This window comes from Bacillus rossius, chromosome 8 (assembly GCF_032445375.1).
Source record: "Bacillus rossius redtenbacheri isolate Brsri chromosome 8, Brsri_v3, whole genome shotgun sequence".
Lineage (NCBI taxonomy): Eukaryota > Metazoa > Arthropoda > Insecta > Phasmatodea > Bacillidae > Bacillus > Bacillus rossius.
The window spans coordinates 31,826,258-31,839,673 of record NC_086336.1 but is presented as its reverse complement, the minus strand read 5'-3'; the positions used below and the strand labels follow the sequence as shown (position 1 = coordinate 31,839,673).

Genomic DNA, 13,416 nt, shown 5'->3' with positions numbered 1-13,416 from the left:
AAAAATAAATGAATTATTTAGATTTTAAAAAAAGTATGTTTTATTTCTTGTAAACTGAATTCAAACTAAGACTGAGATCTCGTAATACTGCAATCTCTTAGTTTATTGTGCTTCCAATTGTGCTTCCTCTTCATCAATTGTGCTTCCGATTGTGAGTCCTTTTCTATGATTGTGCTTCCGATTGTGCGTCCTTTTCTATGAATGTGCTTCCTTTTTCGTTGAATGTGCGTCCGATTGTGCTTCCTTTTTTGTTGAATGTGCTTCCAAATGTGCTTCCTTGTTGTTGATTGTGCTTCCGATTGTGCATCCTTTTCTATGATTATGCTTCCTTTTTCGTTGAATGTGCTTCCAAATGTGCTTCCTTTTTGTTGATTGTGCTTCCGATTGTGCTTCCTTTTTGTGGATTGTGCTTTCGATTGTGCTTCCTTTTTGTTGATTGGGCTTCGAAATGTGCTTCCTTTTTGTTGATTGTGCTTCCGATTGTGCGTCATTTTCTATGAATGTGCTTCCGATTGTGCTTACTTTTATTGATTGTGCTTCCGATTGGGTGTCCTTTTCTATGATTGTGCTTCCAAATGTGCTTCGTTTTTGTTGATTGTGCTTCCAATTGTGCGTCCTTTTCTATGAATGTGCTTCCGTTTTCGTTGAAAGTGCGTCCTACTGTGCTTCCGATTGTTCTTCCTTTTTTTTTTATTGTGCTTAGTAAAATCTGTAGTGACTGAATATTTACTAGTTCGAAACCTCTTGGTGTTTCTAAAATATTTTTCAAGGTCTCTTGGTCCTTTAGTATGTATAAAAAATTTCACGATGGTCTAATTGACTGTAATTAGCTAACGACGAAGAAGTTCATTAGGTCCGGAAATGACTAGCCTAAATGTCTTATATACTCGGTCTCGTGGTTCGGATACCCTTGGCCTGTATGTGTGGCATTGTACATGAACAGTTTAGAGGTTATTCAGATTATCGAAAAACTAGACTTACATGTTAGGTAATGCGACAACGTATTTAATTCGTCGGACAGGTACATATATTGCCTTGAGTTTTATTTTTGTAGAGTGAATGATTAATAAACTCCGCGAAAGGTAATGGAAAACATATCCTAAAATTTATTTAATATTTAGTTAGACTTGTCTCTGGTCAAGTATCGAACCAAGGACAGGAACTGATCGAATGAATTTGTAAATTGATTGTAAATTTTTTTGGTGACTTTTGGAATCATCCCCGAATCTCTAGCTAAAAAATTACACGATTCTAAGATGGCGCCCAAATTTCAAGATGGCGGGCACCTCAGTAATAATAAATTATTAATTCACTCTAGCGGGTTAGAATAAAACTAGCATTATGGTAATGCACTCTATAATACGAGTACACACACAAGATGGTGTCCTCCAGCAGACGAAAACAAGATGGTGGCAATGTCCTCTAGCAGGTGGTAGCTACTGGTAGCATTTAATGAACACAAAATGTCGGATCCATGATGGTCGTTAAGGTCAAAACAAATTTCAAGGTCAAGGTCTAACTTCAAGGTCAAAGTCAAATTTCAGGGTCAAGGTCTAAAATCAAGGTCAAGGTCAAATTTCAATTTCATGTTCAAAGGTCAAGTTCAAGGTCTAAGTTCAAGGTCAAGGTCAAACTTATATGCCAAAAGTCGAGGTCAAAGGTATGGTGAACAAAAAATTATACTAACATGGCATCAGCACACTCTAGCAGACGAAAACATGATGGTGGTCTCCAGCAGACGAAGGCAAGATGGCGGACATGACGTCATACCAGCTGACGATATATATACCTTGTTATTGGTGGTGAGAGGTCAGTGTAGGCTTGGTTTCGAACCAAGGATGGGAATTGATCTAATCAATCAGTATTCTAATAAGTTAATTTTTGATGTATTTTGAAATTTTTTCATTAAAATCTGATAATAAATAAAGATTTTCAAGATGGCGTCCGTAAAGATAATTGATACAGTGGTGAAATAATTCAAAATGACGGGTGTGGTGTAAGATGTTTTTATTACTTTTTATTGAGAATTTTTTAAATATATTAATAAATTACTGGTTTACTCTCGTCGGGAACAGAACCGAGGACCGAAATCGATTACGTAACTAAACATTTGAAGTAGGCAAATTTTAAATTTTTTTTAATTTTTTTTGTAATTTCTAGCATTAAAATTACGGATTTTTAAGATGGCGGTCGTAACGAAACATCCAATACGGCTGTCATAATCCTAGATGACGTCAGAGGCTTATCGGAGGCTTTAAACATGGATGCTTATGCCTCTGTTAGGACATTGTGTTCTTTCTAAGGCAAAAAGTATTTTGAGGTTTTCGAAATCCTAATTTTTGAATTGTGGAATTTTTTGATAATTTTTGGCGGGATTTTTTTCCAAAAAAAAAAAATTGAAATTTTGGCGATATTAGGCAAATTTTGAGAAATTGTGGGAAATTTTGGGCAAATTTAAAGGTCAAAGGTCAAGGTCAAAGTTCAAGGTCAAGGTCATACAAGATGGTCGCCGTGACGTCAGAATCTAAGATGGCCGCCGTACACTCAGATCCTCACCCTGAACCCTGTGCCCGGAGCCCCATTTGTGTACTACTATGCAGAGTTCAATGGGTGGTGATTCGTCAGCAAATATCAAGTATCGATGTCATTACTGTGACAAGATATTCTCAAACAACATTAATGCTCGACGACACAAGAAGAGAGAATGTGCTAAGAATCCTCCTCGCATAATGTTTGCAAGAAAATATGATATGAAAATGCACTTGAAGACATGCAGAGGTCGTGCTCCATGGCAGAAAACTAAGGTTTCGCTGCAACAACGATGCATCGATGTGCATAAGAGAACACCGAGCATTGGTGCAACTGCAGTAAAATCAGCACCTGGTTTGGACCTGAAAGATTTATTTCCATCGACTAGTCATCCTTGCGGCTACTGTGATATGTCGTTCGCATTTTTCCATGATGCACGAATACGCGAGTGAAGTAAATGCATGAAGAATTCTTGCACTTCAGCAGGTAAAAATTAAACAAACATGGCGGTAGCACACTCTAGCACAAGAAAACAAGACGGTGCCCTCCAGCTGACGAAAACAAGATGGTGGCCTGTAGCAGACGAAAATAAGATGGCATCCTCCATCAGATGAAAACCAGATGGTGGACATGACATCAAACTAGCTGGCGATATATATGTACTTTGGGATTAGTGGTGGGAGGTCAGTCTGTCTGTGGCTTCTGTAGAGGAAGGATCTTTGTCATTTTTTTTTTTTTCATTTGCTCTCACCGGTTTCGAACCGAGGAATCTGTTCTCCATGACGTACTTTCGTTTTTTAATTAAAATTATATTAAAATTTTATGATTCAATTTTTAATAATTGAAAAATTGTTCCGAATGTTTTGGATAATAATTACGAATTTCCAATATTGCGTCTATGACATCTTAATCTAAGATATGCGGGATGTGTTATATTAAAAATTTTAATAATTAATTACTTAATAATTTTAAAATTTTCGAATTATTGTAGCAAAATTACGAATATTGAAGATGGCGGCTGTAATGATAATTGCAATGGTTACACCATAATTCAATTTGGTGGCCGTTTCATGTAATTGTCAAGGTCATGACCTCGGCGGCTTAGAGCGGCTTGTCGTCAGGAAATTTAAGCCACTTTGGGGAATTTTTAAGCCATTGGTATTTTTGAGGACTTAAACGGGAGATTTTTCCTCAAAACGGTAATACTTCCCACCAAATACAGAAATTTTAATTTTTTCTTTTTTGATATTTTTTTGGTGTAAAGTTTTTTAAAAACACTGTAAATATTGGCAACTATTGTTAATTTTAACAAAATTTAAGAAAATTTTGAAGCTCAAGGTTATGGTCAAAGGTCAAGATTAAAGACTTCAACTATTGCCGCCGTGACATGATGGCGTCGACAATCTACAAACCACAGCCTGAAAAGCCTGGGCTCGGATGCCCTATTATATACCTACCACTGGTAGGCCTTATAAATCAATAGTACCATCTTGTAAACACTTTTATAGTTAAGTTAGAAAAAGGGGGGAATTTTTATTGTTTCAGCCTAAAATTCATAGTTTTCGTTTATTTATCACTCTCGGAATTATTTTAAAAAATTTTACGTTAAATTTTGTTTCCGAGTTTTTTATTATAATCATGAGAACACTTGAATTTGCTCGTTACAGAGGTTAGATGTTTACATTACTGGCGAGTATTATAAGACTAGCTCACATGTTTTATTTTTATTACACTCACAAGTTCCCTCAATTTCCCCTTTTACACTCGCATTGTGTAGGATCCGAGTTCAATTCCTATTATGCTTTCGGTTTTTGATGATGTTCTAAAATAACTCCAGACATTGGCCGAATTCATCCTAATAATTCCTTATTTGCGTCCTGTAAAGCCATACCTAAATAAAATTTAATAACATATTTTTTCTCTAATATATGAAGTAATATTTAATCTAAATAGTAATATATGTTACTAAAAACATGATTACTTCTTAATAGCATACTTTGATTTTTATGGTGAAAAATTGTGAACACATGTCATGAAAATTTATTAATCGAGTGTCATTCAAACTCAATTAAATTTAAACATATTCATATTTTTATCTGTATAACTTCTGTCGTGTTTTTGTTTTACTGAACTAAAAAAAATTGTAAGAATTTGTTATATTTGTTGAAAATGTCTCATCCTAGATATTTCTCATTGACTGGTCATGAAAATGTAGCATTTTTGTAAGTTCATTCAGTACACTTTATATCGATGATTTTTCATTGAATAGATTTTCTTCAATCAATAAGTTACAAATAGGACCTATTTCCTCAAGTGGTAGCTTCAAGCAATAAGCATAAAAAAAAACTTACTTTTGTATAACATAGGATTAAAAATAGTTTAAATTTAAACATGTAAAAAAATATCAATGTATCATTAAAACCTCAAAGAAGAAAGAAATGTTACACAAGGACATATAAAATAACACGAATAAGTATAACGTTTCAGTTAATCAATCAGTTTATCACATCAAAAAAATTGTACAAACAATACAAATTTTAGCAACTACAAAAGGGAAAACAAAGTTGAAGAGGAACTAATCTTAGCCATGATGGAATCCACCACTGTTGCTGGAACTGCCGCTGAATCCTCCATGGCCTCCAACACCATATCCTCCAGACGAGCTTCCTTGAGATGATCCGAAACTACTGGAACCACCGCTGAATCCTCCATGGCCTCCAAGACCGTAGCCTCCAGATGAGCCTCCAAGAGATGACCCAATACTGTTGGAACCGCCGCTAAATCCTCCATGGCCACCAAGACTATAGCCTCCAGACGAGCTTCCTTGTGATGATCCAAAGCTACTGGAACCACCGCTGAATCCTCCATGACCTCCAAGACTATAGCCTCCTGTTGAGCCTCCAAAAGATGACCCAAGGCTGTTGGAACTGCCGCTAAATCCTCCATGGCCACCAAGATTATAGCCTCCAGACGAGCTTCCTTGTGATGATCCAAAGCTACTGGAACCACCGCTGAATCCTCCATGGCCTCCAAGACTATAGCCTCCTGTTGAGCCTCCAAAAGATGACCCAAGGCTGTTGGAACCGCCGCTAAATCCTCCATGGCCACCAAGACTATAGCCTCCAGACGAGCTTCCTTGTGATGATCCAAAGCTACTGGAACCACCGCTGAATCCTCCATGGCCTCCAAGACCATAGCCTCCAGATGAGCCTCCAAGAGATGAGCCTAAGCTATTGGAACCACTGCTAAATCCTCCTTGGTTTCCAAGACCACCAAAAGATGATGAGCCGAGTCCACCAAATCCTCCACCCAGACCTCCCGTTGACTGGCTTTGCACATAGATGGGTACTTTCTTTTCCACCACAATTGGTTGTGGTACAGGCACAGCATATGGCTTGGCCACTGGTACAGCCACTGGCTTGAGAACATGCACGGGGTATGGCTGGGGCACAGAAACCTTCACGGGAACCTGGACAGGGTAGGGAATACGTTTCTCAACCGGGTAGGGGACTGGCTTCTCCACTGTCACGGGGTATGGCTTGGGCACATGGACGGGATAGGGTCTGTCTACAGGTACATGAACGGGCACCTGGACGGGGTAAGGCACGGGCTTCTCCACAGTATAGGGAATGGGTTGGGGTATAGCGACAGGCACAGACTTGGTGATGGTCACTGCCCTTACTTGACCTTCGCTCACGCCGATTCTTCCTCCCAGCCCAGAGCCTCCACCGAAACCGGAGCCTTCACCAAAACCGGAGCCTCCACCGAAACCGGAGCCTCCACTAAATCCGGAGCCTCCACCGAAACCGGAGCCTCCGCCGAAACCGGATCCTCCGCCGATACTGGAGCCTCCTCCGTAGCCGCCGATGCCATGGCCGCCGGAACCGGATACTCCGCCGATACTGGAGCCTCCTCCGTAGCTGCCGATGCCATGGCCGCCGGAACCGGAGCCTCCGCCGATACTGGAGCTTCCTCCGTAGCTGCCGATGCCATGGCCGCCGGAACCGGAGCCTCCGCCGATACTGGATCCTCCTCCGTAGCTGCCGATGCCATGGCCGCCGGAACCGAAGCCTCCGCCGATACTGGAGCCTCCGCCGATTCTGGAGCCTCCTCCGTAGCTGCCGATGCCATGGCCGCCGGAACCGGAGCCTCCGCCGATACTGGAGCCTCCTCCGTAGCTGCCGATGCCATGGCCGCCGGAACCGGAGCCTCCGCCGATACTGGAGCCTCCTCCGTAGCTGCCGATGCCATGGCCGCCGGAACCGGAGCCTCCGCCGATACTGGAGCCTCCTCCGTAGCTGCCGATACCATGGCCGCCGGAACCGGAGCCTCCACCGAAACCGGATCCTCCGCCGATACTGGAGGCTCCTCCGTAGCCGCCAATGCCATGGCCGCCGGAACCGGATCCTCCTCCGATACTGGAGCCTCCTCCGTAGCTGCCGATACCATGGCCACCGGAACCGGAGCCTCCGCCGAAACCGGATCCTCCGCCGATACTGGAGCCTCCTCCATAGCTGCCGATGCCATGGCCGCCGGAACCGGAGCCTCCGCTGAAACCGGATCCTCCGCCGATACTGGAGCCTCCTCCGTAGCCGCCGATGCCATGGCCGCCGGAACCGGACAGCTGTTGTCCTCCGCCATAACCACCCCCGGAACCGCCGCCATATCCCAACCCCTGGAGTCCTCTTTTGTCCTGCTTCTTAGTCTCCTGTTTATTCTCCTCTGCAGAAGTGAAAGTGGCTAGCACCAAGATGACAGCACATATCTGTGAAAAAATAATAATTTTTGGTTTTGCGTAGTACCTGTTTATATATTAAAAATTGAATTCTATGTTTTTAAAAAAATGTGATTTTTTATGTTTGTTAAAATCATTTTCTTGCATAATTATGCACACTGTGTTCAAATATTTGTTATCTTTTTAAATACATCCTGAAAGGCTGCAAATATTTCACAATTATTGAAGTTAGTTTTGTGACAGGTTATGTTAAAAAAGATTTTTTCGTTTAAAATCTTATTTTAATATCTGAAGCAGTAAAATCAACAAACAATTTTTTTTTCTGTGATTGTTAATTTATTTCGCATCCTGGTGATTCTAGTTGTTTACTTATAATTGATTCTTTTCTTGGCTTCAGCCAGATTTATTCTCATTATGTTTTAAACATGGCATCTATAAACAATATCCTAGCACCAGAGTGTCAATATAAATTTTCAATAATGTTAAATCTGAATAAAGATCCTAAATAAAGCTTGATAAATTTTCACTAAAGCTGTTTATGTGTTGAATAATCAATTTATAGTTGATTTTTATAACTCCCATTGGCACTGCACATAAATAAAACAGCAATACCTTTACAAATCAAGTGTGCGTGTGTGTGTGTGCGTGTGTGTGTGTGTCTATTTGCATTACATCGAACAATTTAATGAATGTGACTCGATACTAAAGTTTGTTTAAGGAATCCACAGAATTAAAAAAAAATGCGTCGGAGAAAAGTTATACGAAGATTATAGATTAGGCTACCTGAAGTCAGATTTTATATTGAAAACATGCATGATTTTCTATTGGCTGGATAAGTTATCTAGGAACTTGCCCAAAGATGACTGCTGGCAGTAATGAATTCAATGCTAAGAGAGATATGAGAGAATAAATTGGTTATTTAACTGAGAAATTATTGAAGTTTTTTTTTCTTTCCCCAACACTAGTCGATTGGCAGGATTTATAATCAGGGTCATCAGATTGTCGTGGTCTTTAGCTCGAGGAGTTCGCGTGTCAAACGTCGCGGGGTCAATACCGACACCCTTAATGACTAGCACTGAGTAAGTACCATAATTGCTTAGGGACTCGCTGTGGTATTCCAGGTCCTGTGGGACTACAATAGTTACTTGGTGCGTTTGTGACTACGCCCTTCAATTACCCCAACCTACGTTCGAAACAAATACTTTTGGTTATCCTATAAAATGCCCCGACTACTTTTCAGTATGTTTGATGTGGGTACTAAAATTTCCACAACACTATTAAACATATTCACAAACTGTTTATCAACAACCATTTTTTGGCTAAAGAAATGAGTTTTTAAAAATTCAAGAATTTTCAACAGTTTTGCCACAATTTTATCAAAATGGCAGTTTATAATTAGGTACAACATATTAAATAATAATGGCTTGACTGGAAACCAATAAAAAATGCAAGTTGAACTATGGGTCTTTATGACCGTTCTCTCTAATATAATAACACGTGTTGAGGTTTCAAGCAAGTGATATAATTAAGATAGAACAGAAAGATTTTTCTTCCAGATTCAATGTCTTTATCCAAACTGATATAATTCAAAACCCTTTAAAAAACTCCTATTGTTATACAAAAAAGGTGTCTTTACTACTCCTAAGGATAATCTTTATTTCTTTTTCTTGAGGAAAGAAGAGCGTGATGTCTCAATAAACTTGGTTTTTATTTCGAACACTTAGATCGCATTCACATATTCCTAATATCTAACTTTATTTATTTGTTTGGGTAGAGGCATGTGACGTTTAGCTCTAAAAGAGTAATGGATGTCTTTAGATGACATTTTTAGTAAATTGAAACTCAAGAAATTTACAGGTAATGTGAGTAATATTATTTTTGTCAGACAACAATTTCCCAGTTTGTGTATGCTCAGCATATTTAGCTGTGAAATGCCTCAAATTTTACGTTTTAGTGTGGCACAAATAATAAAAAGAAAATATAATTATTTATCAAAATAAAAATAATGGAAAAATCTTACGGCAATCAGTTTAAATATACCACAAAACTATTTAATAATAATATATTATGGAACAAATATGAATATTGCTAAATTTTTAGTAGTGTTTCAAGCCATATTAAAAGTTGATATTTTCAAAAATTTGTATGTATCATAAAATTAAATAATATTTCATATTAAACTGATTTAGTTTTGTAAATGAACATATTTATATAACACAAAAATAATAAAAATAATGATTTTGACTGCAAACCACGTAATGCTATGTATGCAGCCGGGAAAATATTAACTGAAGAAAATGGCTTGCGTTTCACACAGCTACAGGGAGAAATTATATTGTGGGATATAATACTGTAAAAAGTTATTTAAGTCCAGTTTCTATAAATCTGGTGTTTTACTTTGTCAAATGTAAAGATAATGATTTCTGTGTCTGGAAGAAGACAATAAGTGCAAATCATATTCAATAGGGATGTTTTAGGAAAATTCTTTGACAAGTACGATCTTGTCCCATTGACGACAACAAAATGTGAATGGTACCCAAATCCTTTGAGGGTATTCAGAGCCCAGCAGCCATTTATTGAATATTTAGGTAGAGCTTTTCTTTACTTGTAGACTTTATATTTAATTTCATTTTTCACGAAAAAAATTATGTGTTGCATACGTCTCGCATAAATAGATGTTAAATCTCAATTTTAAATGTTGTCTTCATAACTGCAATTAAAATAAAATGTATTTCATGCTTTAAACTTTTCAGGTTAAAATTTTATACTGATGGCTACTTCACAACATTAATTAAAATTATCGAAGAGAAAATAATTGCTAATTTTATTGGTCGAAATTCTTGAAATATTAAAGTCTATCACACTTCATCAAGACTAAATATATTTAGTAATTATCTCAAAATAATAACTAAGTCATAAAGTAAACAGTAACACTGACTTTTATACTGAAAATCTTCAGTTCTTAAGGCCAGTTTTTTTATATAGTTTAGGGTATGCAGCTAGATTGTTAAATAAAGTATTTTGACAGTTAGCTAGCCAAAAATTGTGCAAATTTTTTTTTATTGTGTAACAATAACTTCACTATAGAAAAGTCTGCAAGTAGAGGAATGTTTCGTGTGAATAACAGAAGTCATCTGCTGGGTGCCGAACACCCTTAAACGCGAGGCGCTCGGCCGAGTACTCACCGTGCTCTTCATGTTGGCGACTTGTCCGGAAAGGAAGAGGGATAGCGAGGAAAAGGCTGAAGTGCAGCTGCGACTTCCGAGGATGCTCGGAGAAGTGTGATTCTGGCGAGGCCCCGGCAGTGGTACTTATACCCCCCCAGCGGGGAAGAACTCCGCGGACCGCGAAGATCCAGTCTCCGCTCACACACACACACACACACATGGACCTTCTCCAGCGTGGAAGCACCCCGGTATTTAACTGTCACGGTCCGATACCGCTTCTTCTTCTAATTCCTCCCAGCTGCACATCTCAGTGCATCCGACTCGAGTTCTTCTTTCCTCGCCCCGTCTGGCATAATTGCAGCTGCGCCAACAACCGCTTCGCGAACCTAACTTGTTCTCGAATCCGACTGTCCTCTGCAGTAGTACAAGTCGTAGTCTTTTTTTCCAACTGTCTCGTGAGACAATGCTGGGATGGGTAGCATCAGCCCCTGGACATAGCTGGACCTCTAACATCTTTCCGGTTTGCGTGTACGGCGTATCCGTACCCACGCCCGTGGGGGCCCAGGCCGGTAAGGCCTTACGGCCAAGAGGGCTGGGTTATCAAACAAAAATACCTTTATAGTGTCTCGTGAGACAGTTCCTGTACCTCGGAGGCACACTACACAATGTCTCCACTTTTGGGCACAATGCACTCGACCACAGTCTGAAGTTCTTCTTTTTATTGGCATGCAAAACAGAGATCTACGATATGTCGAACCATTTCACATATTTAGGGTAGAAAATATTTGAGTAAATAAGTGAGGTAGTATTTAAACTGCTCCCATGAAAATATTTGGTTATGCCTCAGAGGTATAGATATAAAAAGTTCATTCAAACAAATTTTTTTTGTAGTAGAAACGATTTTATTGGGCCAATAAAATGGTTTCATCAACCCAACTGTATATTTTAATAGTTTAACGAAAGAAATTTTGTCACGAGTATAAATATAGCTGGGCCAACCAAATATTTTGTTACTGCTAGTAAATGTTTGTTTCGCCATAAACAATAATTTATTTGTTTGCTTAAAAACAAACCCTTTTCATTGTGCACCCAACTGTCACTTGCAAAGCATCACGTGATTTGGTTTACGATCACCGACAACCACACTTTGAAATGTGGTTGACGGATTGACAGAGGCAAACTATAACGTGGACCATTTGATACTGATTTCGAGAACTGTCACATCCGTGACATTTTTAGGACTTAGACTTCGCAAAGAGCGTTTATGATCTCTCGTGAAAGGAATCCGTCGAGAAGTAGTGGCAAGACGTTGAGCACACGTCCATGATGACACCTTGCATAGGTATGGTGCTTTACTGCAGGGCATGACTAGTTAAGGTGATTTATGACGGGAGAAATTTTGGCTTGCCTTCTTGCTGGACTTCGATAAGCTTTCATTTGGGTAGAAGTCACTATAGCGAAAGTCAGTTTACGTCGGAGAAACCCCTGTCGTTCAAATAACAGTTCGGTTTAAATGACTGTTGGCAAAATAACTGCCGGTCTACTGCCTGTTGGTAAAATTACGTTCGGAGAAATATTGTCGGTGTAGTGCCTGCAATTTGATTAGAAAAAAAGTCTTATTAATTGGATTAAAAATTTGTAAGTTAGATTTCCCATAAAATATTACGTATTACAAACAAGGGATGATACCAAAAAAAATTACATTATGTAAATTAATCAACAAAATACCGTAAAACGGGGTGAATAGAATTAAAGGGATGAATAGGATAAAAAATGTGTAACATTAAGTTTTTGAAATATAGTATAGCAGAAAAGAATTATACATTGTGCTGATAGTTCTAATACACAGCTGTATTAATTAATTACAAATTTGGCATCGTCTTTAGCAGCCTCATTGACAATATTTTTGATAAAACTAATATTATAATTATTTTGTGGAAAATATATTTCAAATTTCATAAATTTTTTCTTGAAAAGTATTAAAAATTACTTTTTTATTTGCAGAGATGTTCAGTTATTTTTCTAATTTTTCTAAACAAAGTACATACGTTACAAGAACACATACCTACAACATTAGCGGGCTGATGTCTGAAAACCACCGCCCTGCTCCGCGGAGTGCGGGCGCATGTCTGTCTTCCCGTAATGTTCTGCGGGTCTCGAGAGCCCCGTCGCGTGAAGTGGCATAACTAGGACGCCATTTTTATCGCCTCTTCGAGTGTCAAGTTTACCTTGGTGCGTGACATCTCTGAGGGCCACGAGACCTTCCCATGAGTAACGCTGACAAGTATAAAACACGGGGGCTCAACTGCGATAGTGAGAGAGAGACTGGTGGTGATCCTGGCGTATCCTCAAGCAGTGAAGATTCCTTTGTTGTTGGCTAGTGCTTATTAATACAAAGATATGTTCTTATTCCCATCTGAAGCATTTTGAGTAACAGGTAGCCTTAGTTTGATTATCATGTTAAAAGTGTTGGTACTTTCTGAATAAAGAATCATTAACTCTTTAACTTGATGCAAGAGAAAATATTGAGTCATGTTTGTACTCGTTGAAAATACCGTACCTATTATGATTTTTTTTTAGGCTACTGTATGAGATTTTTTTTTACTCTATTAAATATAATATGTTTTCATTTGCTTGGACAATTTTGTATTCGTTCTTTTATGTCAAAGGTAGCAATACTTATGAATTTGTGGCAGTCTGCAATGTTGTTTTGCTTGTTTGATATAGGTTTTCCTGTTATAAATTGATGCAAATAGAAACATAACGATAAAAATTGCTTCTTCATTGATTCAATGTATTTCATAGGAAATTTGTTTACTTTTACTATGCATGACAATAAAATCAATTTATAGAATTTCATAACATAATTTAACTTTTTACCAACCAAATATTTTGATGAAGATTTAAATCATGAATAATAATGCAGGTCTAGCTGGATTGTACGTTATGTCACCTTTAATTGCGTGACGGCATTTGTGAAATGTA

General features: G+C 38.6%; 1 protein-coding gene across 1 annotated transcript; it reads right to left on the bottom strand.

Annotated features, from left to right (window-relative positions):
* Positions 1–5,010: 5,010 nt before the first annotated feature.
* LOC134534705 (elastin-like) lies at positions 5,011–10,544 on the bottom strand. Its single transcript, XM_063373181.1, has 2 exons — positions 10,450–10,544; positions 5,011–7,294 (listed from the first exon to the last, which is right to left on the bottom strand). The coding sequence occupies exons 1-2, from the start codon at positions 10,459–10,461 to the stop codon at positions 5,111–5,113; spliced, it is 2,196 nt and encodes a 731-aa protein (XP_063229251.1). The 5' UTR covers positions 10,462–10,544; the 3' UTR covers positions 5,011–5,110.
* Between the last annotated feature and the right edge of the window lie 2,872 nt (positions 10,545–13,416).